Consider the following 27,547-nt stretch of genomic DNA (forward strand, 5'->3'; position numbering starts at 1 on the left):
AGACAATTTAAGTTAAAAATTTTTAAACTATACAAATAGAAGATAGCAAAAAAAAAAAAAAATGTAAGGTCAAGTCACCAACCAGTAAGATCAAAAGAATATTTATATTCTAGGAAATATGCATAATTTTAAGATCAATATGATTAAGAATAAGCTTTCTAAATTTCCAGGTGTATATATATATGTGTGGGTATGCACACTTGGACAGCACTATTGTGAGCATGTTTACTTATCTTTATTTAAAGATTTTATTTATTTACTTGACAGAGAGAGACAGAGAGAGAGAGGGAACACAAGCAGGGGGAGTGGGAGAGGGAGAAGCAGGCTCCCCGCTGAGCAGGGAGCCTGATTCAGGACTTGGTCAGGACCTGAGCCGAAGGCAGACACTTAATGACTGAGCCACCCAGGCATCCCTGTTTATTTATTATTTATTTATTTGAGAGAGCGTAAGCACAAGTGGGAGGGGCAGAGGGAGAGGGAAAGAGAATCTCAAGTAGACTCCATACTGAATGCAGAGCCCAACCCGGGGCTCAATCTCACATTCCTGAGATCATGACCTGATCCAAAACCAAGAATCAGAAGGTGCTCAGCCAACCACACCACCCCGGTGCCCCTGTTGTGAGCATATGTATAAGTGAAGGGTCAAATCCTAGAAGATTTAGGTCATGGAGTTAGGGTTCCCATCTGAAGGAGAAAGGTAGAGTGCTGAGGGAGAAGAAGAGAGTTTAACACTGAAGTGGGGAGGGGAGCCTGGGTGGCTCAGTGTGTTAAGCATCTGACTCGATTTTAGCTCAGGTCATGATCTCAGGGTCCTGAGATCGAGCCCCAGGTCTGGGTTGGGTTCTCAGCCGAGAATGGAGTCTGTTTAAGATTCTGTTTCTCCCTTTCCATCCTGCCCCTCCTGCCCCATCCTGCTTGTACTCTTCTCTCTTAAATAAATAAAAATAAAACTATAGGGGCACCTACGTGGCTCAGTGGGTTAAAACCTCTGCCTTCGGCTCAGGTCATGATCCCAGGGTCCTGGGATCGAGCCCAGCATTGGGCTCTCTGCTCAGCAGGGAGCCTGTTTCCTCCTCTCTCTCTGCCTGCTTCTCTGCCTACTTGTGATCTGTCTGTCAAATAAATAAATAAAATCTTAAAAAAAAAAAAAAAAGCCAGTAAAACTATAGTGGGGAAAAGTACCGGAAATTTTGACACGAACAACATGAATGGCAACCCATTATGACATGGAATGAATCCGTTCTCTTCACCAGAAGGGGCTGAGAGCTTCTAAATTTGGACACGTAATGAAGAGCCCTCCATTGCTCTGACCTAATGAGAGCTTACAGTGCCACAGGACATGAGTAAAACCTGTATTTAAATCCCAGTGAGGAGGCAAGACTGTTTAATAAACATGTACAGTTTTCTCCTCCCATTTCATACTTCTCATGAGGACTTGCGAAACAGGGCATGCAGACCGGCAACATAATAGTAAAACCCTGGCTCTGACATACGTGCTGAGTAAAATCTCTATGGGCCTCAGTTTTCTCATCTGTACAAGGGGGGTCATAAAAGGTATATCCACAATGTTTCCTAGTGCTGTGATAATTCGCAGCATGAGGAACACAGGACTACAGAAGCAGCTTTGCTTCACCGTAAAGTATCATGGACATGGCTCCAGGTCAGTGTTATGTAACTTGAACAAATCCTGTTTACAACTTCATCGCATTCCACAGGATAGCTGTTCAACCACTGCCTTAGGCTGCTCTTAAGAAACAACACAAACACATCCTGGTTACATGTGTCTAGAAAAATACACACACCATTTGGTGCTTTTATTCTTAGAACTATAAACCACAAAAGGAAGGCTCGTTGGAAAGGCATAAATATTTTAAACCTTACTGAGTCACACGACCTTTTAAAAAAGGGGCACCTGGGTGGCTAAGTTGGGACACTCAGTTGGACACTCAGTTAACAACTCTTGACCGTGACTCAGGTCATGCTCTCATGGGCAGTGAGATGGAGCCCCGTGCAGGGCTCCAAGCTCAGCACGAAGTCTACTTGAAGATTCGCTCCCTCTGCCCCTGACTCGCATGCTCTCGCTCTCTAAAAATAAATAAATCTTGGAAAGAAAATAAAAAAGAGGGGCGCCTGGGTGGCTCAGTGGGTTAAAGCCTCTACCTTCAGCTCAGGTCATGGTCCCAAGGTCCTGGAATCAGGTCCCTCATAGGGCTCTCTGCTTGGTGGGGAGCCTGTTTCCTCCTCTCTCTCTCTGCCTACTTGTGATCTCTGTCAAATAAATAAATAATATCTTAAAAAGAATAGAAAAGAAAAGAAAAAAGACAAGAGTTGTAACTATCTCTACCAGCAATAGGTATGTGAAGGTTAATTACCCAGGACCTAAGAGCATCTGACACGTGGGAAGAGCTTAATATTTTCTTTCACTTCAAAATTATCCAGAAATAACAACTTCACGTTCAAAAGAATAGACGTAACCAGATAATAAACATTAATACTTCACTGGGGAGAGGGAAATGGGCAGTACAAAGGCTATGTTAGAAACTACGGCGGAAGTGACAAGATATTTCTAAGTACATGTCAAAGATCATCAGCATTGATGAGAAAAGGAAATAGGAAAAAATGACATCATATTACAGTTAAGTGCTGAGGTGTTCTGCATACAGAGCTTAGTAGGACACTCATTCCCCCTGGACTGTGATGTGAAGTCTGGGCTGGTACTCATCACTGCTTGGTAAAACCCCAACCAATGGGGCACCTGGGAGGCTCAGTGGGTTAAGCCTCTGCCTTCTGCTCAGGTCATGATCTCAAGGTCCTGGGATCAAGCCCCCCACCTGGCTTTCTGCTCAGCAGGGAGCCTGCTTCGCCCCGTACCCCTGCCTGCCTCTCTGCCTCCTTGTGATCTCTGTCAAATAAAATCTTAAAAAAAAAAAAACAAACCCCAACCAAATAAAGGGTCTGAGGCAAGCCCTCCCAGAGACATGTGGATGCTCCATTTTCAGCAGCTTTTTTTTTTTTTCCTTAAGTGGGCTCCATGCTGGGCATGGAGCACAATGTAGGTCTTGAACTCACAACCCTGAGATCAAGACCTGAGCTAAGATTAACAGTTGGACACTCAACGGATGGAGCCACCCCGGTGCTCCAGCACTTTCCTGATCATGTCTTTCTCTCGTGTTTCCAGGGAGTAATGTCAAAACTGGCTTTGCAGGAGGCATGCTGGGCAGAAAAAGGGTTGGGAAGAAAAGCACTGACCAGATGAAAGCAGTGGGGATGGAGAACAGAAGGTGGTTCAAAGCAAGCACAGGTATAACCCAAAGACAGACTCTGTGTGTACCGGCGACGCAGGGCCACAGCAGCAGCCACCAAGTGGACAGCAGCACCGCTGTATCAACCTAGCAACTTTCCAAGTAGGGAACAGGGAACCAGGGTGGGGTGAGAGTGAGAGTGAGAGTATAGGGATGGAAGATATCCAAGGAGGAGAATCCATTTTTTAAATTTTTAAAAAAATATTTTATTTATTTGACAGAGCGAGTGAGCATGCACATGAGCAGGGGTAGCAGCAGGCAGAGGCAGAGGGAGAAACAAACTCCCCAGGAAGTGGAGAGCCGATGTGGGGCCCGATCTCAGGACCCCGGGATCGTGACCTGAGCTGAAGGCAGATGTTTAACTGACTGAGTCACCCAGGCACCCCCCAAGGATAATTTAATTTTGAGTTATAAAGCATGAGGTATCTATGGGACCCTGTCCTGGATCCAGTGGCCAGTGTGACTGTGAAGGGGGAGGGCAGGACTGAAGTCCGTGTGTGAGGGGTGGGTGAGGTCACAGGCTTTGGACATTAACCGAATTCAACATCCACAGGTCCCACCTACTAGCAAATGACCGGTATGTTGGAGTCTTAAGTTTCCTGGACTATAACCCAGGAAAACTACCCTCGTATGTGGTGAGCAGGATTAAGTGATTTGTGGCACTTAGTAGTAGTTCAAAACTTCGGAGCTTATCAGCAGTTTTATTAAGAGAAAGGACATAAAGTCAGGCTGCAGAGCAGAATGCGGGAAGTCCCGGGAACATGGGAGTAGCCGCCTGGCTCCCAGGGACAGGTGCAGGCAGGAAGATGACAGAGGGCAGGCATGCAAGTAAACTGGTGAGAGGGAAGGGGAAGGAACATGGTCAGTTTAGGCCAAATAGCTTCTGTTTTCACATAAAGAAGAGACATTTTCAACCAAGAGTGAAGGAGATGGGGAGGACGCCGTGGGAACAGTGAAGATTTTCAAATAGCTGCTAAGAGGCATGGGAAAAGAGCCAAAGGAGGGCTTGCTGGGCAACTGCTTACCATAACTGCAGCGAGTGCGGATAAAAATCCACACCCTGCCCCAGAGGTCCAAAGACTGGTGATTAATGGACATCAGAGCACACCCCAACCTTCAGGCCAGTCCGCGACAGGGGCGGGGAACAGCAATCTTACATCATGGCACTGAATCCGAGAGGGGAAGCCCAGAGCTTTGGGAGGGGAAACAAAATGACATCATCCCTTACTGTCATGTTTTACAGTGGGGACTTTCCTGTGAATAAACCAGCAAGTATTGCCCCCAGACTTAGTCAAAGCTTTCCCTAATGGAGCAAGTGCAGGACTCTCTGAAAAGGGAAGACATCACAGCTCAGACATCAGAGCACAGCACCCTCACCTAGCAGCAAGTACGCTAAGTGACCAAAGAATCTGGGGGCAGAGCCAGGAAACAATTCTGGATGTTCACACTTCCACACTGGGGCTTCTCCCACTGCATTCTTCCAGCAGAATCTAACTGGGGGCCTCAGGCACATCAGGCCAACGTGGGAACAGCATTGGGCAGAAAACATTTGCTGGCAGGGATCACGCCCTGATGTTTTTCATTGTAATTTTTTGGTTGTATTTGTCTCATTGAAAAAAAAAAAAAAAGTCCTTATCTGTAAAACATTCCTGATAAAGACCACTATTAGGAAGTAAGAATCTGGGCACCTGGGTGGCTCAGTCGTTAAGTGTCTGCCTTTGGCTCAGGTCATGATTCCAGGGCCCTGGGTTCGAGCCCCGCATTGTGCTCCCTGCTTGGCAGGCGGGAAGCCTGCTTCTCGCACTCCCACTCCCCCTGCTAGTGCTGTGCTCCCTCTCTCACTGTGTCTGTCAGATAAATAAATAAAATCATAAATAAATAAATAAATAGATAAATAAAAATAAACAAACAAATAAATAAATGTAAGAATCCTATCTTTGTCCTTAACAGATATGTTTGCTGGGCACAGCCTGAGAGAGTTCACACAGCCCTTGTGGGTGAATGGGTCCTACTAAACTGCATCTTTTAAAAAAACAATTTAATAGAATGTGGGCATCTTTTCCAAGAGCTTGTAGATATCTGGTGAATTCAACTCCTTTCCACAGTAACAATCAGGACAGATGGTGAGGAGGTCGGTCACATGTGGAACTGCTGGCATCCTCTACCCGTGGCTACCTTGCACAGTGTGGAGAGTAACTGGGGGTGACAGGAACACGCTGCACATACAAAGGTTTGTACCCCAGAAGAAGCTCCAAATTATGAATCTTGGGGCATCTCTGTTGTAAGATCCTTTTAAAGTATAAACGGTCTCTTGGGACAGACAAAAGGTCAGACAAATTCTTTCCCGGGTTCAGATGGATTGTGGAATGACCAACCGGAAGAGAAACAAGTTCCACTTTTAATCAGGTTTGATCCCAAATTGTCAAATGACCTGTGGCTCTAAAATAAGGACCTCCACTGAGGCAAAAGAAATGGATTCATCAAACCCCATTCATCAGGAGGTATGAGGCACCAAAGACACTGTGGGCGAGCATCCTCCATGTCCTTGGTTATCAGGTGCTATTTTTAATTTTGGTTTGTGAGGAACATAACCCAGGGAGCCCCGGACCCGGGGCCAGGGCACAATCAAGTAACCTATCCCTCTCCAGTAAGAATGGGAAAATCACAAAACCAACAACACGTGTCTGGTATTTAAATTCTAGAGCAAGATCCGTTTTGCTTTCTACAGCTGCCCTAATCACAAACACAAGAAGATTATTTTGACTTTAAATATTAAGTAAGGCATTTCCTTGTGTGTCTGAGGAAGAGAATGCACAAGGGCACACACCCCAAAAATACCTGGAGCCACTCCCCTCCCCACCGGTCTGTTGTCCTGCTCTCTCCAGGTCAGCCACACCCAATTCCCCTTCTCTCAGGCCCAGGCTTTCAGCTCCTCACAGGCAGGAACACAGCAGAGAGAAAACCAAATTATTTTCAGAAGACAATGAGCTTATTAAAAGAGTTTCCAGCCCATCAGACTCCTTTAAAGGTATATTCCGTTTTTAGAGTAGAAATCCAAATGTTTTTTAAAAACAACTATGAAGTCAGAGCCACCTGTCACTCTTCAACCTAGATGGCCTCTCAGGTATGCACAGCAAGGCTGAGGGACCAGGTCGGTGGAGGTCTTCCCTATTCTGGGCACCAAGGGCAGAGGAAGTAATGTGCTTTAGTTCTGCCGTCTAATAAGCGAGAACAGCCACACTACTCCATCTTGAATTTTTTTTGTTTTTAATATTTTATTTGAGAGAGCAGTGAGAGAGCACACAAGCAGGGGGAGCTGTAGGCAGAGGCAGAGGGAGAAGCAGGCTCCCTGCCGAGCAGGGAGCCCAATGCGGGGCTCGAACCCAGGACCCCAGGATCATGACCTGAGCCGAAGGCAGGAGCTTAACCGACTTGAGCCACCCTGGAGCCCCCCCACCCCAATCCTGACTCTTTATCACACATTTATGTTAGGGAGAGTAAAAGGATCCCTCTCAACCTCTGAAGGCCCTGTTAGCACGAGGATATTTGTTCCAGGAGAATGTGCCAGAAGAGTGGCAGCAATAAGCAAATGTGTTTCCAGGTCAGACCCTGGAGAACGGAGCTCAACTTTGGATTCTGAAGATAGGGCCACGGGCCACCAATGTGTCTGAGGCTAAACAGAGCCAAGACAAAACCTGATCCAGGGCTCCCGTCCCCGTGGCTTTAATCCACTGGGCGGCTTCACAGAATGCTGGGGTTTCGCTCCCCAAGCTGGGGCGGGGTGTTTGGCTACAGGCAGCTCAGCCTCTAGCTCAGCGTGGGGCACCGAGAGGACACATTGGGTGCTTGCCTGAACCTGATTCACCTTAAACAAAGTGCCATTATTAGTACAACACAAGAAGGCCACTACTCATAAGGCAAAAAGTGCTGATTCTCTTCTCTTATGAGACACACATACAGTAAATCATGTATGTGCCCAAGCCTGGTGAACTGACTCGGCCAGCAGCAGTTATCATTCAGAAACCGCGACCAGCAGCAACTGACCACAAGCCACCCAGTACAATCTTAAATTTTCCAACAGATGCATTAAAAAAAGGAAAAGAGGTAAAATTAGCTTCAATATCACATCTAGGCCAATAAATCCAAAATGTTACTATTGCAATATGTCATCAATAGAAAATTTGAGATTTCTTCTAAATGACATTCCCTTAGGGTTCCTCCTCTTAAGAGAACGTTTCTTCTGGGGCGCCTGGGTAGCTCAGTGGGTTAAAGCCTCTGCCTTCAGCTCAGGTCATGAACCCAGGGTCCTGGGATTGAGCCCCGCATCAGGCTCTCTGCTCAGGAGGGAGCCTGCTTCCTCCTCTCTCTCTTCCTGCTTCTCTGCCTACTTATGATCTCTGTCAAATAAATAAATAAAATCTAAAAAACAAAACAAAAAAACAAGTATCATAAAAATACTAACCGAGCAACTACAGGCATGTGTATGTGTGTTAGGGGTAAAGTGGCAAACAGTCTTTGCCCTCACACGACCTATGTTCTAGAAGGCAAGATGAACAATACATACATGGTGTCAGGTGCTGAAATAGTAACAGGAAAAATGACAGGTGAAGGGCATGTACGAATTTCAGTCTGCCCCCATTATTTATTAGGCTGAACCACCAGAAACTGCTGATATTCAACCATTTCTAACCTAGACCTAGAGAATGGTCAGTTTCATACACTTCCACCTAACAGTTTCACTCCACCAGAAACCATCAGGAATGCTTCTGATGGACTCTAAATTAGAACAGTTCCCTGACGGACAGAAAACACAGAGAACTGGACTGAATCCACTTCTCTCCTGTGGAAGAGGTGGGAGCAGTGCTTGGGTGGAAAAAACTCGGCAACAGCAGATGGGGAACGTAGGATGGACGGAGGTGATCGTCTCGGGACTGCAGCAGGAGCCACTGGATGGCTTAAACTCGGCGCCCTTTCTCCCCGCCACCGATTCAAGGCGCAGAGTGTAGTTACCTGTCTGTCTCTGAAATACCACTCTGGGAGGTGGTTCCTTTCACCAGGAATTGTGGGGGGCCTGGGGGCAATGGAAAGGGACCCCTAGGAGACCACTCACTTCACTTGTGACTTCAACTACTTTATTATTTTTTTTTTTAAGATTTTGTTTCTTTTGGAAAGAGGGAGCAGGGGGAAAGCGGGGAGAGAGCGAGAGAATCTCAAACAGACCCCATTCTGAGGGTGGAGACCGATGCGGGGCTTGATCTCACGACCCTGAGATCAGGACCTGAGCTCATATCAAGAGTCGGGATACTTAACCAATGGGACCCACTCTTCAACAACTTCTAAATTCAGAAAAAGTCTAGGATCATGGCAGTTTATTACTGCTAAATTTTTTTTTTTTTTTTGGTAAAGGAACGTTATATATTACTTATACAATTAAATAATAAAAAAGCCCCTAGCTCTTGAACCAACTGGTCGATCGTAACACCATGTAGAGACAACCAGACATGACAAGGCTGCCGATATAATGCAGAAGGGAGGGTTCTTGCCGAGAACGTGGACCTGGCTCTCCTCAGGTCCAGATTTACCAGCTGTTTATAGCAAACACGGGGGACAGGAGAAGACACTGACACTTAAGGAAGCAATCTGTAAAATCTGCTATAGGGACGCTACAGGACAAGAGAAAGAGTAAAAGGTGGTGGCTGAAACATTATTAGCTCACACATGTCACGACTGGACCCCCTCTGGAATCTGACTTGAAAAAGACAACTTAAAAAAAGTCCTGGAGACAACCGGGAGAAGGGGAGTGGAGTCCAGACAGCGGAACTAAGGAAACATGAAGCCATTTGCTTGTGTCTACGGGCGGGCATTCTTATCTATTCACATTACAGACCACAGCGAACTGAGGAATGGCAGAGCGGGGAACTGGTCACCGGACAGCTGATTCTTACTCTGGTCTGCAGCTGTTTAACAACTTCCCACAAGGCAAAACTTCAAGCACATCCGTGGGCCTGCCCTCCGCTCCTTCCCAAGCCCCCATACAACCTCCATTTGAACTGGGAATGATCTCCCCCGAGCCTTAAGCACCTTAGAGGGCCTGCTCACCTGTCGATGAACTGATCAATAATGACGATATCACCGGGCTGAATCTCCTCCCTCAAGGAGCCACAGGCCGTGGTCACTACGATGTGTGTACAGCCCTCCTCCTTCAGAGCCCAGATGTTTGCCTGGTAGTTGACTTTTGAAGGCATAATGGTATGCTGTCTCCCATGCCTGTGGGAAGGAGCACATGCAGCCAGTGAGCGAGCGGGGCACTCGAATGCTGTTAGAAAACTCAGTTTATGGCGGCGCCTTCCAGTCCTTTCCATTAAAGCACTTTTATGGGCCGAGGCCAGGGCATAACTAGCCTACTGTAAATACAAACCACTTGGTCTTCATATGCAGGCCACCTTTATGTGGTATGTGTTTATTTTCCTATCAAGAGCCCATATGGAAGATGTACTGTGTCTGTCCTCTAGCATCCCAACACCCCAGAATCTGAGGCAGATGGTTTCACACAAGCCACAACACGGAAAACAAGAGGTGCCAGTGAAGAAAGACACAAAATCGAAGGAGAAACTCAAGCCTCCAGCTGACTCTCTTCATTCCTTTGTCTAATCACCCAAATAAGTTAGTAAATAAACTCAAAATTAAGAGCTCCCAGCTGTTAGGACACTAGCAGGTTTCGTCCAAGAACTAGTCACCTCAGGCAAGACCACTGTTAGTGGCTGAATGGTGCCCCCTCCCCCTGCCAGAGTTCATATTTTAAAGTCCTAATCCCCAGAACGCAAATGTACTTGCAGAGAGGGTCTTTCATATGGTAATGAGGTTAAAAAAAAAAATGAGGTCCTTAGGGTGGACCCCAATCCAGTGTCCTTATAAAAGGAGGAAATCTGGACACAGACTTGCACACTGGGGAGAAGGTGTGATGACACAGGGAGAAGATGGTCATCCATAAGCCAAAACAAGAGAGGCCTGGAATAGTTCTTCCCTACTCCCCGCCCCCAAGCCCTCAGAAGAAACCAATCCTGCTGACACCTTGATCTTGGAATTCTAGCCTCCAGAACTGTGAGCAAATCTGTGTGTCCATCCAGTCTGTGTCGGCTAGAGCAAACTAACACAACCACCAACGGTTTCCTACCACACTTCAAATACAATCCAAACACCTAACCACGGCTCTCATGTCACTCGGGCACCAGTGTCCTAACACAGCCTCAGCTCTTACCCCATGTCAGCCTCACCGGCCTTCTCGCTCATTCCTGGCTCAGGTTTCGAGCCCACCGAGGTCTCCACTCCACACAGAGAAGTGCTTTCCACGACCACTGAGTCAAAGTACACCACTATCCCCTTTTCTTTCTAGCCTCTGATGGTAACTCAAACTACAGCTCCTTTTCCGTGTCTATCTTTCCTGCTAGAATCAGTCCGAGAGGTTGAGGCCCTCGTCTGTGCTCCTCTCTGGGACGCAGAACACAACCGGGAGCATCAGTAAATGGCCAGTCAAGGGAACCCAATTTCTAAAATTATTTTTAAAAATTCACATGTTAGGTGACAGGCTTATTTAAGCAGTATTTCATAGAGTTAAAATCATTCTGGCCTGCTTGAAAAACTACCAATACAATGGTGTAATTGTCCACCCCGGAGAGGCCAACTGTCAAGTCCAGTGTCCTTCACGTGTGATAATGCAGAAACAGGCTTTCAGGAAGTAGGTAAATACAAAAATCTCACTTTCTACAATGATGATTAAGTTTGGGCTTTGCAGTAAAAGCACCTGAGTTCAATCCTAGTTTTACCGTTTACTAGTGATGTGACCTCCTCATAGCCACTCCACGCTCTCCATCCAATTTTTTCCACGTAGAAAATGGTTAATCATATTACCTACACCATAGGGTTGTTATTAAATAGCTTTCATCATCCCATGTAGAAGGAAAACTTTATTAGTCTTCTCTGTTCCCCAGCAGAATTGGGAAAAACATCAAAACGCTTTGACCGTAATTTCAGACAGGCACAGCCTGTTAGGGTTCTTACCACGAGCGCACAGATGACCTCTCAGAAGGCGGAGGTCCATGAATGCACACACACTGTCTGCATTTTCCTAAGGCTGGTCTCCAAAACACTAATAAGAATTTTCAAAAGAAATTCAAAAACCCAAAGTCATTAAACACTTGCATTCGAGGGACAAACACAATCCAACACAGTTCAGTTCAACGGGCAGGAGTGTGACAAAACCCTCACTGGAGGGCCACATCACCAGGTGCTTTCTGTTGGGAGCCTGGAAAAAACATGAATCAACCCTCCAGCAATGACCCCAGACCAACAAGGAAGGCTGCCTGACACTGACCTCATGAGACCATCTGAAACTAAAACTTAGTTTCACTGGATTCAGCAAGTCACTTTTGTTTCCAAAATGTAGTGTGGCAGACAGACTCTAGGCTGATCCCCATTTTCGTGCTCAGTGTTGTCGTTCCCTCCTCCCCCACTGCAGGTGCACCTGTGATTTGCTTCCTGCCAATGGGCTCCACCAAAGGTGCCGGGGGGGGGGGGTCACTCCCACGATCAGGGGCCACCTCGCCAGCTGGCCCCAGAGAGCCCCTCCTGCTGGCCTCCGGGAAATAAGCCACTGTCACAGGAAGGAACCATATGACAGGGACCGTGGACAAGCCTACAAGAGCCGAAGGCCTCAGGCCTACAACTGTGAGGAACTGAATTCTGCCCACACGCGGGTAAGCCTGACTGAGAACCTGTGGCTCCAGAAGAGAACAAGCCCCTGAGGAAACTTTGTGTGACCTTGTGTAACCCTGAGCAGGGGTCCTAGCTAAAGTCCTATCCCACACTCCCCATGCTGAGAAAATGTGGGACACCGTCCGTGTTCAAAGCGGCTCAACCTGTGGTAATTTGTGCACAGCATGAGAAAACGAATGTCTGAGTGCCAACACTCCCTCCTGGCCGGTCACAGCGGAATGATGCTGGTCTTGTCAAGGACACAGAGTGTGGATATCACCGGGAACCCGCTCCCTGCAAACCTGTAGCTATTCTATTACCACACAAGGGGTGTGAATAAAGCAGTTTATCTTGTTAATTAGAAGAAAAATAATAAACTAGGGAAAGCACCTCTCCTCTCACAGAACTGAAACCAGAAGCTTCAATTTTGGTCAGACCCTTTCTATTGCCTCCTGATTAGTCCAACCGCTTTCCCAGGCTAAGGGGAGTGGGGTGAGCTCTCTGACCTCCAAAATCTCTATAATTTACCCCAAAACTGTAAGCAGTAAATAAAGGTGACAAGATACTCCAAGTCTACCATCCCTAAAAACTCAAGAGCACACCACCACTCTCTCCAGGATCTCAGTTAAATTTAAACCCTGTTAGTAGCAACATTCAAAAAGCTTAGAATAACTTACCTTGCAAGGAGGACGCAATCAACATTCTTGATCTTCCCCAAAATTAAGGCATCAGAAGGCTGAACGTAAGGAAGAACGGTTACAAGCCAAGGACTTGCAAACATTCACATGTAAACAATTTAAAAAACTGCCATTTCAATCGTTGGGCCATAACAAGATCCACAGAAACCTGTAAGATACACTTGAAGGAAGTAAGGGAGTCCAGATTTGACTGACATAATCCCCCCATAAACACCGAGCCCTCTGCAGGCGTGGGGTTTACCGGAGCCGGAGGGGGCCTCAGGTGCGTGGGCAGGTACCACTTAGTAAGATCTATTTGTAGCAAGCACCCCGGGGGACTCTGGTGTCACGCTGGTCAAATACAGATGTGTCGAGGGTATCGGGCAGGTCCGAGAGGGCAGGTGTGAGAGCGCAAGGCAGTAAGGAGGGAACGGTCACAGAAGTGAAGAGCTCAGCCGCAGAACCGTCTGCCATGTTCACCAAGTCTAAGGTGGCCATGGGATGACCTGAGGTAATGGACGGGGAGGTCCTGAGAACTGGAGAGGGGTCAGAAAACACTAGGCCATGAGATGAGCTAAGCTGAGAGCAGGACGTAGAGAACATGAGGTCAGTCGAAGACCTGGCTGGAAAGGAGGGCTGGGTGGCAACTGCCGGATACAGGGATCCTCGGAGGAGGGCCAGACCCACTGTGTCTGGAAGCAGCACTACGGAGTGAGGGGAAGGCAGACATCTCATCCTAGCTGGGAGAAGCAGCAGCCCCATTTAACAGAAAAGGAAAAGTGTCTTCTTTCCAGTTTGGTCACGCTATTGCTTTCTGGATTCTCAGGAAATCCCCCCACCCCGCACTCAGCTGCCCCTTGGGCCAGACTTACTAAGAAAAGGCCACTTTGCATTATTTGTTCCTGCTTGATGTATGTCTGCATAATTAATATGGAAGACCTATAGGCCCCGAATTAGAAACTAATTTGAATGCCAGTGATCTGAAGACGCACAGTTGCTATCTCAGAAAGGAGTCTCTGGCTTCTAGAGATAAAAACTGAGAAGTTATGTGTGCATGTTCTCAACCCTGTGAGGTCCCTCACAGGCATTCTTAGGGACTCTGTCTCAGCTGGTAGAACCAATGACAGGACTGCTGGGCCCTCAGCTTGGGGCAGACAGCCCTGCACTGCCAAGACCAAAAAAAAAAAAAATATATATATATATATATATATCTATATATCTATATATATTTGTATTTTTACAAATATTTATAAATAAATTTATATAAATATATTTATCTGTGTGTGTATATATATATATATATGACTTTATTTATGTGTAAGAGAAAGAGCGAGGGCACTAGCAGGGAGAGTGGCAGGCTGAGGGAGAAGCAGGCTCCCCGATGAGCAAGAAGCCCCATGTGGGACTCGATCCCAGGACCCTGGGATCATGACCTGAGCCAAAGGCAGACGTTCAACCAACTGAACCAGCAAGAAGAAAGGGAAAAGCTGGCATATCTCCGCGGAATGGATGGATATTAACCTTGCCAAAGGGAGTATCCACGTATTTTTCAGTTCTTCCTTCTAAGATTTCTGGATCATCCAGGCCTGTTCCACCAATTATTCCAATCTGAAGGAGACAATAAAAAGACAATATATTTGGTCATTTTTCACTAGAAACAAAATCATTAATTCAAGCAAATCCATTTATTCACATACATACACTCATCTCCATTCCTGCTAAACCCTATTGCTTTTGTTTTTTTTTGTTAAATTAGTTTCAGGATAGAATTTAGGGATTCATCAGTTGCATATAACACCCAGTGGTCATTACATCAACCTGCCCTCCTTAACAACCCTCACCCAGTTACCCCAGCCCCCTACCCCTCTCCTGAAACACTCAGTTTCCTAGAGTTCAAAGTCTCTCATGGTTTGTCTCCCTCTCTATTTTCATCTTATTTTGTTTTTCCTTCCCTTCCCCTATGTTCATCTCTTTTGTTTCTTAAATTCCACATATGAGTGAAATCACAAGGTATCTGTCTTTCTCTGACTGGCTTATCTCATTTAATGTCATACCCTCTAGGTCCATACACATCATTGCAAATGGCAAGACTTCCTGGGGCTTTTTGATGGCTGAGTAATATCCCTTATCCATTCATCTGTCAGCGGACATCTGGGCTCTTTTCATAGTTTGACTATTGTGGACATTGCTGCTATAAATATTCAGGTGCACGTGCCCCTTTGGATCACTATATTTGTATCTTTAGGGTAAATACCCAGTAGTGCGATTGCTGGGTCGTAGGGTAGCTCTATTCTCAACTTTTTGAGGAGCCTCCATGCTGTTTTCCAGAGTGGCTGCACCAGCTTGCATTCCACCAACAGGGTAGGAGGGTTCTTCTTTCTCTGCATCCTCATCAACATCTGTCCTTTCCTGACTGGCTAATTCTAGCCATTCTGACTGGTGAGAGGTGGTCTCTCACTGTGGTTTTGATTTCTATTTCCCTGAAGCGAAGTGATGTTGAACACTTTTTCATGTGTCTATTGGCCATTTGGATGTCTTCTTTACAGAAATATCTGTTCATGTCTTCTTCTGTCCATTTCTTGACTGATTATTTTTGGGTTTTTTTGGGGGGGGGGTATTGAGTTTGCTAAGTTCTTTACAGATTTGGAAAATAGTCCTTTATCTGATAAGACATTTGCAAATATCTTCTTCCATTCTGTAGGTTGCCTTTTAGTTTTGCTGACTGTTTCCTTTGCTGGGTAAAAGCTTTTTTTTTTTTTTTTTTTTTTAGATTTTTTTTTTTTTTTTTGCAGAGGTTACAAGTAGGCAGAGAAGCAGGCAGAGGAGGGAGGAAGCAGGCTCCTTGCTGAGCAGAGAGCTGGATGTGGGCCTCCATCCCAGGATCCTGGGATCATGACCTGAGCCAAAGGCAGAGGCTTTAACCCACTGAGACACCCAGGTGCCCCTGTGTAAAAGTTTTTGATCTTGATGAAGTCCCAGTAGTTCATTTTTACCCTTGCTTCCCTTGCCTTTGGCGATGTTTCTAGGAAGAAGTTGCTGCAGCGTTGCTGCCTGTGTTCTCCTCAAGGATTTTGATGGATTCCTGTCTCACATTGAGGTCTTTCATCCATTTTGAGTCTATTTTTGTGTGTGGTGTAAGGAAATGGTCCAGTTTCATTTTTCTGCATGTGGCTGTCCAATTTTCTCAACAACCGTTTGTTGAAGACCTGTCTTTTTGCCACTGGACATTCTTTCCTGCTTTGTTGAAGATTAGTTGACCATAGAGTTGGGGATCCATTTCTGGGCTCTCTATTCTGTTCTCTTGATCAATGTGTCTGTGTTTGTGCCAGTACCATATTGTCTTGATGATGACAGCTTTGTAATAGAGCTTGAAGTCTGGAATGGTGATACTGCCCACTTTGGTTTTCTTTTTCAACATTCCTTTGGCTATTCAGGGTCTTTTCTGGTTCCATACAAATTTTAGGATTGTTTGTTCTAACTCTACGAAACATGCTGATGGTATTCTAATAGGGATTGAACTGAATATGTAGCTTGCTTTGGGTAGTGTAGACATTTTAACAGATTTTGTTCTTCCATGAGCATGGAATGTGTTTCCATCCTCAATTTCTTTCATGAGTCACATCCTTTACCTCTTTGGTTGGGTTTATTCCTAGGTATCTTATGGTTTTGGGTGCAATTGTAAATGGGATTGATTCCTTGATTTCTCTTTCTTCTGCCTCATTGTTAGTGTATAGAAATGCGATTGACTTCTGTGCATTGATTTTATATCTTGACACTTCACTGAATTCCTGTTTGAGTTCTAGCAGTTTTAGGGTGGAGTCTTTTGGGCTTTCTACGTAGAGTGTCCTGGTGTCTGGGAAGAATGAGTATGGCTTCTTTGCCAATTTGGATGCTCTTATTTTCTTTCTGTTGTTGGACTGCTGAGGCTAGGGCTTATAGTGCTATGTTGAACAGCAGTGGTGATAGTGGACATCCCTGTCGTGTTCCTAACTTTAGGGGAAAAGCTCTCAGTTATTCCCCATTGAGGAGGTTATTAGCTGTGGGGTTTTTGCAGATGGCTTCTGTGATACTGAGGTATGTTCCCTCTACCCCTACACTGCAGAGAGAGGGGGTTCCTGCCGGTTCTGCTGCTGGTTGGGCGGCTGCTTGCAGAGCGGTGGCCTGATCCTGCTGTGCTTCTGTTTATTACAATCCCAAGCTGAGAGCCACTCCTGGGCTCTGATGGCAGCCGGCTTCCCCACTCCGATGCCTGGGAGCTCTGCTGCCCTCAGGCACCCCGGGTCTTCCTGTGACCCTGGAGATCCTGGGACCACACTGTCACCACCCAGGATTCCTCCCTGCTTTGCCACCCAAGTACCTTTCAGGCAGGAAGTCCCCCATCAGAACGGACTTCTGAAAGTTCGGATTTTTGTGCTCCACTGCTCTATCACCTGCCAGGAGCCGGTAGCCGGCAGACAGAGGCTCCCTCCGCGCCCCGCCCCCGTCGCACTTATCTTTCCTTAGAACTCAGATTCCCATCTGTGCACCTCCTGTCTTGCAGAAAGTGGTCGCTTTTCTATTTGCAGAGTCGCAGCTACTCTTTGATCTCCAGTTGAGTTAGCAGGTGTTCAGAATGATGTGAGAGCTGTCTACCTGAACTCTTGGGACCACGCGAACTTGAGATCCTCTACTTCTCCACCATCTTAACACCTCCCAGCCCCAGGCGTTTTTAAAAAACTGCACATTACTGAAAAACAATCACCCATTCAATAAACATCTAAGGGCCCTCAAACTTCAGAATTAACCAAAGCAGGGGTCATATATTGCTTACCATACAATTAACAAATTAGCACAGAAAGATACTTTAGCTAGCTTAAGTTACAAAACCAAACCTAAAATACAGGCACGTGGTTGCAGATAGTACTTTCTAACCAATTTTAAATTTTATTTTCTCTACTAAATGGAACAAGGAATGTTCAAGACTTCCAGGACAGAAAAATATTCTGTATGCCCAACTGGTCATGTGTCTTCCTCATTATACCATTTGATAAAGAAAGGAGAAAAATTTCTTTCCTATGCCACTAAAATCAGAGTTGTAAGAGTTCACGGATAGAAAAGTCTGGAAGAGCATGGAAAGTTGGTCTCGTGTATATTTATAAAATCAAACTATTCTTCCTATCCATGTAAATATAAATAAGTAATGCAGAGGCAGTTCTGAATTTTTTTTTTAAGTTCAAGAGTTGTGTTGTATTTTCCAGAGATGAACTCATCAGCCCTTGTCTTCCAGGGGCTAATCCGAGTTACAGGAACCTGGTTCTGCAACTCCAGAGTTAATCTGATTTGGTGACTAAGAAACACAAACAAGAACAATTACAAAGACAGCTAAATATTAACTGAATGTCAACTAAAAAATTAAATGACGGAAATAATTAAGGCTTCTTTGAGCTGATACTTCCTAAAGGAAAATTCGTATTTAAACTATCAGTGACAGGTTAGAGAGATGACACTTTCTTAGAAACCAAATGGAAAGTGACCTGAGCATTTTTTTTTTCAATGCAAAGCTTTAAATCTATTACCACTTGAGCAAAATTTCTACTCATGAAAGACAGCAGCTCCTTGAGAAAAAATTCCAGGTTAAGAAGTCACTAACACCTGAATAATTTTTAGATCAGGTTACACAAGTTGATTTTTTAAGTATTATGAATGGCTACCTCTCTGCCTCCCCCCACCCCCATTTTCTGGAAACAAACAAACACATAAACAAACAAAAAACAGGAGGGACAATTTATTGAGATCTCACTGAAGAACTGCTAGTGACAGGATTCAGAACCTTAAAAGTGTCCCCACCACTTCCTTAAGTGACTAAACCAGTTTTTGAAGTTGGTGCCACCTTGTGGCATGTTGTTGAAACCACAGCAGGTTACACCCAGGCAACCCCACCTCTCTCTCCTATCTTGCCACCACAGATCATCCTAAAACCTGCCAGTATGACGGCTTTTAAGCCAACAGAAGTGTTCATTTAAGTCAGTACACTTAAATCATGCCCATCCACTAGAAAAAAATTGTAAACTGGTTTTATACAATCCTAACCCTTCTTCCAGCTACCTTCTCCAGTTGATTGTTCATCTCATACATCTCTGCACCATCACCGCAGGTCACAAAACCAAACTGCTGACTCTGAAATTATTCTCAGCCTAATCTTGGGGGATTCTGTTGCTCTTGAAAACCTTTGCCCCCCCCAAGGCTTTATTACCAGTTGGACTTGGCTGTTTCTGGATGCACCCTAGGCCATGGCATCTCACAATCTGGATTCAACACTGGACTCTCAGACCTGTACATACACAACAAAACTGACTCTGTTGAACCACCTCTCAGTTTGGGGCAAGCTAGCCCAGCACTGTAGCAGTATATTAAGAAATGCCGACCAGGGGTCCTGCCCAAGTTCAGTGCCCTTGAGCCCACGGTCAGCAGCCACAAGCTTCAGTCACAGCACCTCGACTGCATGACTGTGTTAGGTAGCTGGTAACTCAGCCCTCCAGAGGAACATGCACTTGGCATGAAAGCAAGAGCTGCTGCTGCGCCCCCCAGAGGCTGGGATGGGGTCTCTGGCACTGGAATTATCTGTAGGTGAGCATGTCCAGTCACCCAAATGGCTCCAGAAAAATCATACAGGCACACAGGACAAGTGTAGCAACTGCATACTGCCACACAGGGAAAGGGACCTCTATAACCAGTTTCCTGCAGCAGAGGGAGGCCATCCGTGTCAGGATGGGGCAATGTCGCCACCTGCTGGCTCCACAGCAAAGTACAACTACGATGGAACTCTCAAGCACCCTGGCCTAATTATGTGTCACCTTGCAGCCTCTAAATGCAATAGCTGATCCCTACCTGCCTTGCTAATAAAGTCACTGTGTCTGAGTACTTAGATGTCCCAGGCACTGTGCTAAGTGCTCCAGCCACTTTACCTCATTTGATCTTCACAACCACCCCGTAAGATACGCCCTCCAGTATTATACCCATTTTCCCAAAGACAAAGCAAAAGCATCAAATTAAGAAACTTGAAGAACAAATCATAAGAAGGGAACCATGTCACACTCAACTGCTATGATGAACTGTCTCCCAGTATCCCCTTTATTACAAATAAATAATTTGTAATAAATAAAAAAGGAGTCCTTTATTACATCACACCCCATCAAGAAAGTTTTACTCTCTCCATGTACTGAGGAAACATGCTGAGAGAGGTGAAGTTCTGGGCCAAGGTCACAGAGCGAGAGATCTAAGCAAATACCTCAAAAGAGAGGGGCCTCTCCATCAGTGACCTCATACACACTCGGGAAGCAACGACACGACCTTAACAGGCCGCCTGGGCCAGAAGCTTCAGCCCTTTAGTCCAGGTTATCCTAGACTGCCTAGAAATATATTTGAGGACTGGGATGGAATTTCTGGTCCAATCCTGCCCAGCCAGGACTTCCTTACATGAGATAAAGTTCTGAAACAGAGAGCCCCTCGTCAGTCACAGTCACTGCCAACTTCTAACAGCTACTGGTTCATCCCACACTTTCTCCCTGACAGACCACTGAGTCAATTTCCTTTAAAAGAGAAGAGGGTTTGACTTCCTCCCTGAGAGTGCAAAAGCACTTTATCTAAATGTTGGCTTAATCTGGCCAGAATGGTTATGTCCAGCAAGGCTGAAAGGGCTCCTATGAACCCCTACCCTGTGTCTATTTCCCCTAGTACCTGGACCCAGGAGACCTCACATATCCCAACTGGTTTCAATAGCCCCTCACCATCAGTTTGAGGCCCAGATACACTACCTTAAAGAACCTAGCACTCCATGATGGCATTCTCAAAACACAGAAGCCCAAGCAGTTGAGGCTAGCTCATGCCAGGGAGGTGGGCTGCCTCTAAGGGCCTCACTCACAATGAGGCGCAAGGACCAGAGCTCAAGCCGGCGGCGATCCCTGAGCACTTCAGGGCTTCAGCTCTGGTGCCACGGACATATCTGGCAAGCCAACAGACAAACGTTCTTCCTTTACTGAGCCAACCTGGCTTCAAAGCCTCCCAGGAGAACTTGTAAAATCCCGGAAGCCCAGCTGTGTGGGGAGAGACTGGACAAATGTCTCAGTCTGGGTGGCCTGTTCCAAACCTGCAATACGGTCCACAGAGATTGCTGGTGGCTCGATTTCCGACAAGACACACCTCTCTGTGAGCCACCCCTGTAGGTGCTGCTTACAGGCTGCACTGTCCCTACCCCAAAACCTACATTGAAGCCCCAACACCCAATACCTCAGAATGTAACGATTTTTAGAAAGAGGATCTTTGATAATTAAGGTTAAATGAACTCCCAAGGGAGAGCCCTAATCCACTCTGAATGGTGTCCCCTACCTTGATCTTGGCCCTCCCACCACCTCCAGGCTCCAGAGAAAGACATTTCTGTTGGTTAACCCACCCGGAGTGTGGTACTTTCTTTGTTAGCACGGCTCTAGCACACTAACACAGGAATATGATATTCTGGTCAGAGAAAATGTTAGGGCTCAGAACTCCATTGCTTTTACTTAACAGACCTCCCCTCGCAAAGTCAGGATGTTACTCTAATGGATACCCTCTTGAAGAAACAGTGTGACTCCTGAAATTGCCAGTTTTGGAGAAGGCTTTTCCTCAACACTTCCTGTATTCTGTAGAGCTTTCCACTTGCCGGACAACAGGAATCTTCCCAGGGCTCCCCCTAGGGCAGCTCCTGGATCTGAGAGTCTCTCGGGGAGCTTTCCATACCAAAGCAAGGGTCCCAGATTTTAGAGACTCCATAAATCGGGCAGGGCAAGGTTTGTTTCCTTAAAGCTCCTCGGGTAGTTCAAACATGTTCCCGGCACTGAGTACCCTCACCCCAGGGCCTAGACCATGAACTTCCATGGTCTGGGCTAGCTGAGCGCTCCTGAGAGAGGTCCTGTCTGTGTCCTAATTCCCAGAACCTGCACGTGTTACCTCACCTGAGGAAGTCAAAGGTCTGGGGAGAGGGAGATCACCCTGGATTATCCGGATCAGCCCTAAATGTAACTGTAAGTGTCCTTATGAGACAGTCACGTAAGGAAGAAGGCAACGTGATTTCTAGAAGCTGGAAAAGCAAAGAAACAGACGCTCCCTTGGATCGTCCAAGAGAAGGTGCCCTAGCACCCAGGCTTGAGTCCAGCAGGGCTCATCCTGTACTTCTAACTTCAAGAACTGTGACAGAACACCTGGACAGGCTTTTAAGCCACCCAGTCTGTGGTGACTGTTACAGCAGCCACAGAAATTCATATGCCAAGAATCACCTGATAAGGTTGCTAAAAAATGCAGATGCCTGGGGTGCCTGGGTGGCTCAGTTGGTTAAGCATCTGCCTTGGGCTCAGGTCAGGATCCTGAGGTCCTGGGATGGAGTCCTGTGCATCGGGCTCCTTGCTCAGCAGGGAGTCTGCTTCTCCCTCTGCCTCTGCAGCTCCCCCTGCTTGTATTCTCTCTCTCTCTCTGGTACATAAATAAATAAATAATCTTAAAAAAAATTAAAAAAAAAATGCAGATGCCTCGCCCCTTCAAAGCTCTCTAGGTCGGCAGCAGTCACACTCTCGCAGACATCTGAATATACTGAGGCTCTTAAAACCCAGACTGCAGGGCTTCCCCTCTGGACCCCCGATTCGGCAGGACTGGGATGGAGCCTGAGAAGGTGCATTTCTAACACATCCCCAGGTGGGTGCAGATGCATCACACACTTTGGCCAATACTACCTTAGATGCTTCTGAGACCCAGACTAGAATACCGCCATCACAGTCCCAGTGAAGCACGATGGTCCACTGCACACAAACATTTCTATCTCCTGTCTGCTCATCTGTACTGGGAAGGTTAGGATTTTTCCTTACTCCGTGCAATGGTGAGAATCAAGTGAAATGATACATGAGCATCTGTCACTGTTTCCGTCTATACTCCCACATCCAGCATAAACAAAATAAAAATAAAGATCCCTCCAGGCAACAACAGAAGGCCCCTTGTCTCCTGCTCTTTCTCTGCCACTCAGGACACACACCAGGCTGCTCTCACGTCTCCTCACCAGGCAGTCTCTGGTCTCAGGGATCTGGCCCAGGTCCCTCACCCGGGCGTGTACCAGCTCTCCTGGGAGTGTCTGGGAACCCATGGGGACATTTCTGGCTGCCACGAGGACTGGGGGGCGGGCTACCGGCACTTTGTGGGGAGGGGGGCAGGATGCACCACAGGTCCAGCAATGCTGTCCTGCCCAAAATGCCACCGTGGCCCTAAGCATAAAAATGAAGGCTCGCTGGTTCTCTGGCTTCCAACTGGGACCAATGGGTCAGCTGTCCCCTGGTTTCTGAGGGTCACTCAAGGACTTCCTGCATGAAGGCCTTTGCCAACCACTCTTAGGCATCAAAAGGAGAGCTGAAAAGGCCCATTCATTCCAGTTTAGATGCCATGACTTATCTGTCTCTCTTCATACCATTTTGTTAATAGCCCACTACCCACTTTTGATGGGACCATATGTCCTCCTTGTTGTAACAACCATGATTAATAAGGCTTATGTCTAATCCGCCAGAGCAAAGGCTGGGCAGCTGCCTGGGGGAGCAATAGGCCACTGAAAGAGCCCTTCAGAATGTTCTGTCAGGGTGCCAAAGACCTGTTTGGCCCTCTCATGGTCATGCAGACCACCTCCCCATGGCTGACACTGGGGGACGCTGTCTCCCCGAGGTCCTCCCAGACAACAGCTGTCATTAACACCACGGGAGAGCACCCAGGGGGCACCGGGTGGGGGCGGGGCGGGGAGGTGCATGATCTCTCTATTCACACAATAAAACAGGGCCCAGAGACCCTATGTCCAATTTCAGAACCGCCTCATAGTATCTGGTTGGTGGAAGGCCAGGCTCTAGGCCCAATTTTGTCACTATCCAGGTCCAGCAGTGTTGTTCTGGACACCTCCATTGACCTCTCCAGGCCTCAGCTTGATGTCTACGAAAAGGGGTTTGTGCAGCTATGTGGTCTTCAGAATGTTCCAGCTCTCCAGTCTATGATCTGGGGACAGAGTATGGTTTTTATGACCCTGGTTTGCTCTGTGCACTAGCACCTGCTGTCCCCTGTATTGGATGCCCCCTCAGCAGTCTGGGGCATTCAGTGTTGCCATCATGGAGCCGTCACCTTTCTAAGCTCAAAGAGTAATCAGCAGGGGCGCTTGGGTGGCTCAGTGGGTTTAAGCCCCTGCCTTTGGCCTAGGTCATGAGCTCAGGGTCCTGGGATTGAGCAGTGGGGAGCCTGCTTCCCCCTCTCTCTCTGCCTTCCTCTCTGCCTACTTGTGATCTCTGTCTGTCAAATAAATAAATAAAATCTTAAAAAAAAAAAAAAAGCAATCAGCAGGCAGGCCTAGCACTGTTTGTCCCTCTTAATTTTACACTCAGCAGCTCGCCAAGACCAAAAATATACGTCATTCAATATTTACAGCAGGGCCCTAATCAGCGCCCATTCTGCAGTTAAATGCACCACGCTAATTTGCCCTGGAAGCTACGCCGCTGAAGAATGCCAAACAAGACTGAAGTGAGACCATGTTCAACATCATCCCTCTGTGAGCCAGGCAAAGCATAAAAGATTCCTCTAACTCTAAGGAAAGAACAGAGGGTCGCTGGAGGGGAGGCGGATGAGGGATGGGGTAACTGGGTGATGGGCACTCAGGAGGGCACAGGATGCAATGAGCACTGGGTATTACATGCAAACGATAAATTGCTGAATTCTCCCTCTGAAACTAATACAGCATATGATCATTACATCGAATTTAAATAAAAAATTTTTGAAAAATCATCCCTCTCTGCTTTTAATGTCACTTTAAGCATATTCCTGCAAGGAAAAGGTGATCACCTCCTGCTCACCCATTAGAAGGGGTGGCCTAATAAGACCTATGACAATAGCAGCTGGAGAAAAGACAGGGAAAATTAATTTCTGCTTCCCCTCCCCCTTAGAAGCACTGACATTTACTAAGTTTCAGTCAGGTAACAGATGGATCATTGTAACTAGCCAGGCAGACCCTGCAGGAAAACCCCACTTAGAGAAGGACCCCTAAGCTTCAGGTAAGCATCATAACAGTGTTCTGCCTTGTTCTCTGCTACTGATAAGGGAGAGGTGTTCTGCCAGTATTTGTTAAATCCAAGATTCTTTTCAAAAGGAAAAACGAATTTCATGTCTCTGAGTAAGAAAGCAACACTCTCCACCCTACCCCTTCTCCTTGTTAAGTGTCTCATTAAGAGCCTGATAAACCCATCATTCTAGCTGAATACACAGGGCAGAGATCTGCCTGCTCCCAGAAGAGACGAACACAGAGGCGGGAATCGGGAGCTGATTCATCAGGAAGAATGAAGACGGATCTACCCCAGACATTTCTATCCCACCCACCAAGAATTTCGAAAGTCAAATTAACTGAGTTCTTGGCCAATCAACAACCTGGAAGAGATCCTGAGTTTTAGCATCAATTTTTCCATTGCACTGTAATACTACACACTCTCTCCCAAGACACTAACCAGGATGTAAGTGTTTAAAAGCCTCAGGGAAGCTCGCTGCACCCTTCAGAACTCATGCAGTCCTCTGGCCAAAGCTCCCACAGAACAATGACGCCTTGTACAGAGACCTGTGCGATCCGAGGGCGCAAGGAAACTGATCTCTAACTTTCAAGGTTGCAAACAATGCAGTTTAAACCCAGAGGCCTCCAATCAGGGAGCGGCCCTGTGCTCCATTTCGGTGAGGTCCCAAAGTCTCAGAATTCCCCAAGCGTTGCGCTGCAGGCAAAACTTCAGGCCAGAAAAGCCCTACGTTAGGAAGAATAAGAAAAAAGCCGGAAGCCTGCAAAAAAAGCAAGCACCCAGTTCACGTGGGCTCAGCGAGCCGAGTCGGAGCGGAAGACTTGAGTCCCGCAGGCACTAGGAGTTGGTCTCAGCAGCTTCAGGCGACCACCCCGCGCGGGCCCGGGGGAAAGGAGTAGTGCCGGGGAAGGCTGGGGGGCGGGCGCAGCCTCCGCCCCCTGCTCTTCTCCAAAGGGGCTTGCCCATTCTCGGCGCGGCGCGGGTTCGCTGAGCCCAAGGTGGTGGTGATGGTGGGCGGTGGGGGGAGACTGCAAACGTTCCCTTTCCCCCAACCCCCGCCCCTGGGCAAGCGACCCCGGGGCCGGGCCCCAGACCCTGGCCGCGGTGGTGGGGGCTCACAGGCCAGGCGCGTGGCCCTGGGGCGCGGTCCCCCGGGGCGGGAGCGAGCGCACTGAGCAGGGCGGACCGCAGCCGCCGGGGCGGCTCCTCTCACCTTCACTGCCGTGGGGGTGGCACCCGAGGCCATGTCTGCGTGGGGTGGCGGCTGCGGTGGTGGATTCGCGGGGCCCAGCAGCGGAGGAGGTCGGAGCGACAGCGCGGGACGAAACAGTGCGGAGTCCCGCGGATGGCCCTGGCTCCTCCTCTTCCTCCCCGGGACAGCTGGATTGGCTGCTAGCGTGGGATCGCCCCCGCCACCCCCTTACTCAATTCGAGGTTCCCGCGTCCCGCCCCTTTTGCAGACCTTTCCGGTTCTCCGTGGTTTCTTTCTCCAGCTCGGTTCTAAGTAACGGGTTCACGACTAGGATAGTAACGGAGATCGTTGGTTAGCCTTGGTGTTGGCCCACGCTCTGTGCGTGCCCTTGAGCCAGATCCGTTAACTTTTGCGAGATCCCTACGAGGAAGAGCGCCACCCCGCACTCTGCACACCCGTAGCTGCGTTCTCGGCCTCCCGGGGGGAATCAGGCCGGTCCGCCTTCCAGAAGTTCTCGCGGGAGGGAGACTCCTCCGGAGGGAACTGGCTGTGCGCCGACCTTCCTTCCAGCTGCGGCGCGCCCTGCTCTTCCCGCCACCGCCACCAGGGGTTTGCTGCTGTCCCTAATTGCAGGGGGACCGCGCAGAGATTGGGGTACCCCAGACTCGGGCATGACAAAAAGGAAAGAAACAGAGTAACCTGCTACCGGGTAACCTTTCTGATGTGCTTAGTCGTCTTAAATTTGTGAGGAGGAGGCTTTTAAGAGGGTGAGACACTGCCAACCCCCCAGTTTGGCTTGAGGCGGCCAAGGCCATGTTTGACCTCTCCCACCCCGGCGGATGTCCGGTACACCTAGATTCAAAAGCCAGACGCGTGGGTTCATCGCTTCACACTCGTCGTTCCCGCCCCCTCGAGCGCACAGCACCAGCTGTCCACTTGGATAATCCCTTCTCAAAGTCCCCACCCCTTCCCTGCTGGGATAATCTAGTTCATCATCCTCCCTTGATGGATTAAGCTCTCCAAAACGAAATGCTGGATGGCAGTCGTGTGCAGTCGCACAAATACTGCACATCACCCGGGGGTGGGAGGATGGCTGTGGGAGCATATACTGCCCTCTTTCTCTCCAGCAGCGAAACACGGACACCAGACACGAGCACAATTTCATTTAAAATATCCCTGGGGGCCGGGGGCGCCCATACAACCTGTTTACCGAAATAGTAAAGACTTTCACTCCATTGTTATATTTTGATCTAGGTCTAACTTTTCCTACAGTGTAAAGTTGGTGTGTGTGTGTGTTTTAATTTCTCTTAAGTTATAAAATGAAATGGCTAAGGAATAGAAAGTAGAAGATTGGGGCGTTCTTTTGAAAGGGCAGAAGGCTGGAAGTCCCTCAAATGTGTTTTTTTAGGAGCCTTTCTGCTGATTGCTCTACTGGGGAGCAGGAAGCCCACTGATCAGCAGGTAACTATTGGGGAGACCTGCTACCCTCGGGTTTACGGGGTCTTGGTGATTAGGAGTCCTTGATCAGTTTCTGTGCTTTGATGTGAC

The 27,547-nt window shown here is 47.5% G+C and overlaps 1 protein-coding gene across 1 annotated transcript in view; it reads right to left on the reverse strand.

The window, feature by feature from the left end:
- The window catches only part of MTAP (methylthioadenosine phosphorylase), a 44,230-nt gene extending 17,719 nt beyond the window's left edge, over nt 1-26,511 (reverse strand). Inside the window, exons 1-4 of the mRNA XM_059411553.1 lie at nt 26,021-26,511; nt 14,252-14,338; nt 12,731-12,789; nt 9,402-9,569 (exon numbers count right to left, since the gene is read on the reverse strand). Of these exons, the coding sequence (XP_059267536.1) occupies nt 9,402-9,569; nt 12,731-12,789; nt 14,252-14,338; nt 26,021-26,053 (347 nt within the window). The 5' untranslated portion in view covers nt 26,054-26,511. The remainder of the gene's footprint in view (nt 1-9,401; nt 9,570-12,730; nt 12,790-14,251; nt 14,339-26,020) is intronic.
- Between the last annotated feature and the right edge of the window lie 1,036 nt (nt 26,512-27,547).

Source organism: Mustela nigripes, chromosome 9 (assembly GCF_022355385.1).
Source record: "Mustela nigripes isolate SB6536 chromosome 9, MUSNIG.SB6536, whole genome shotgun sequence".
NCBI classification, from domain to species: Eukaryota; Metazoa; Chordata; class Mammalia; order Carnivora; family Mustelidae; genus Mustela; species Mustela nigripes.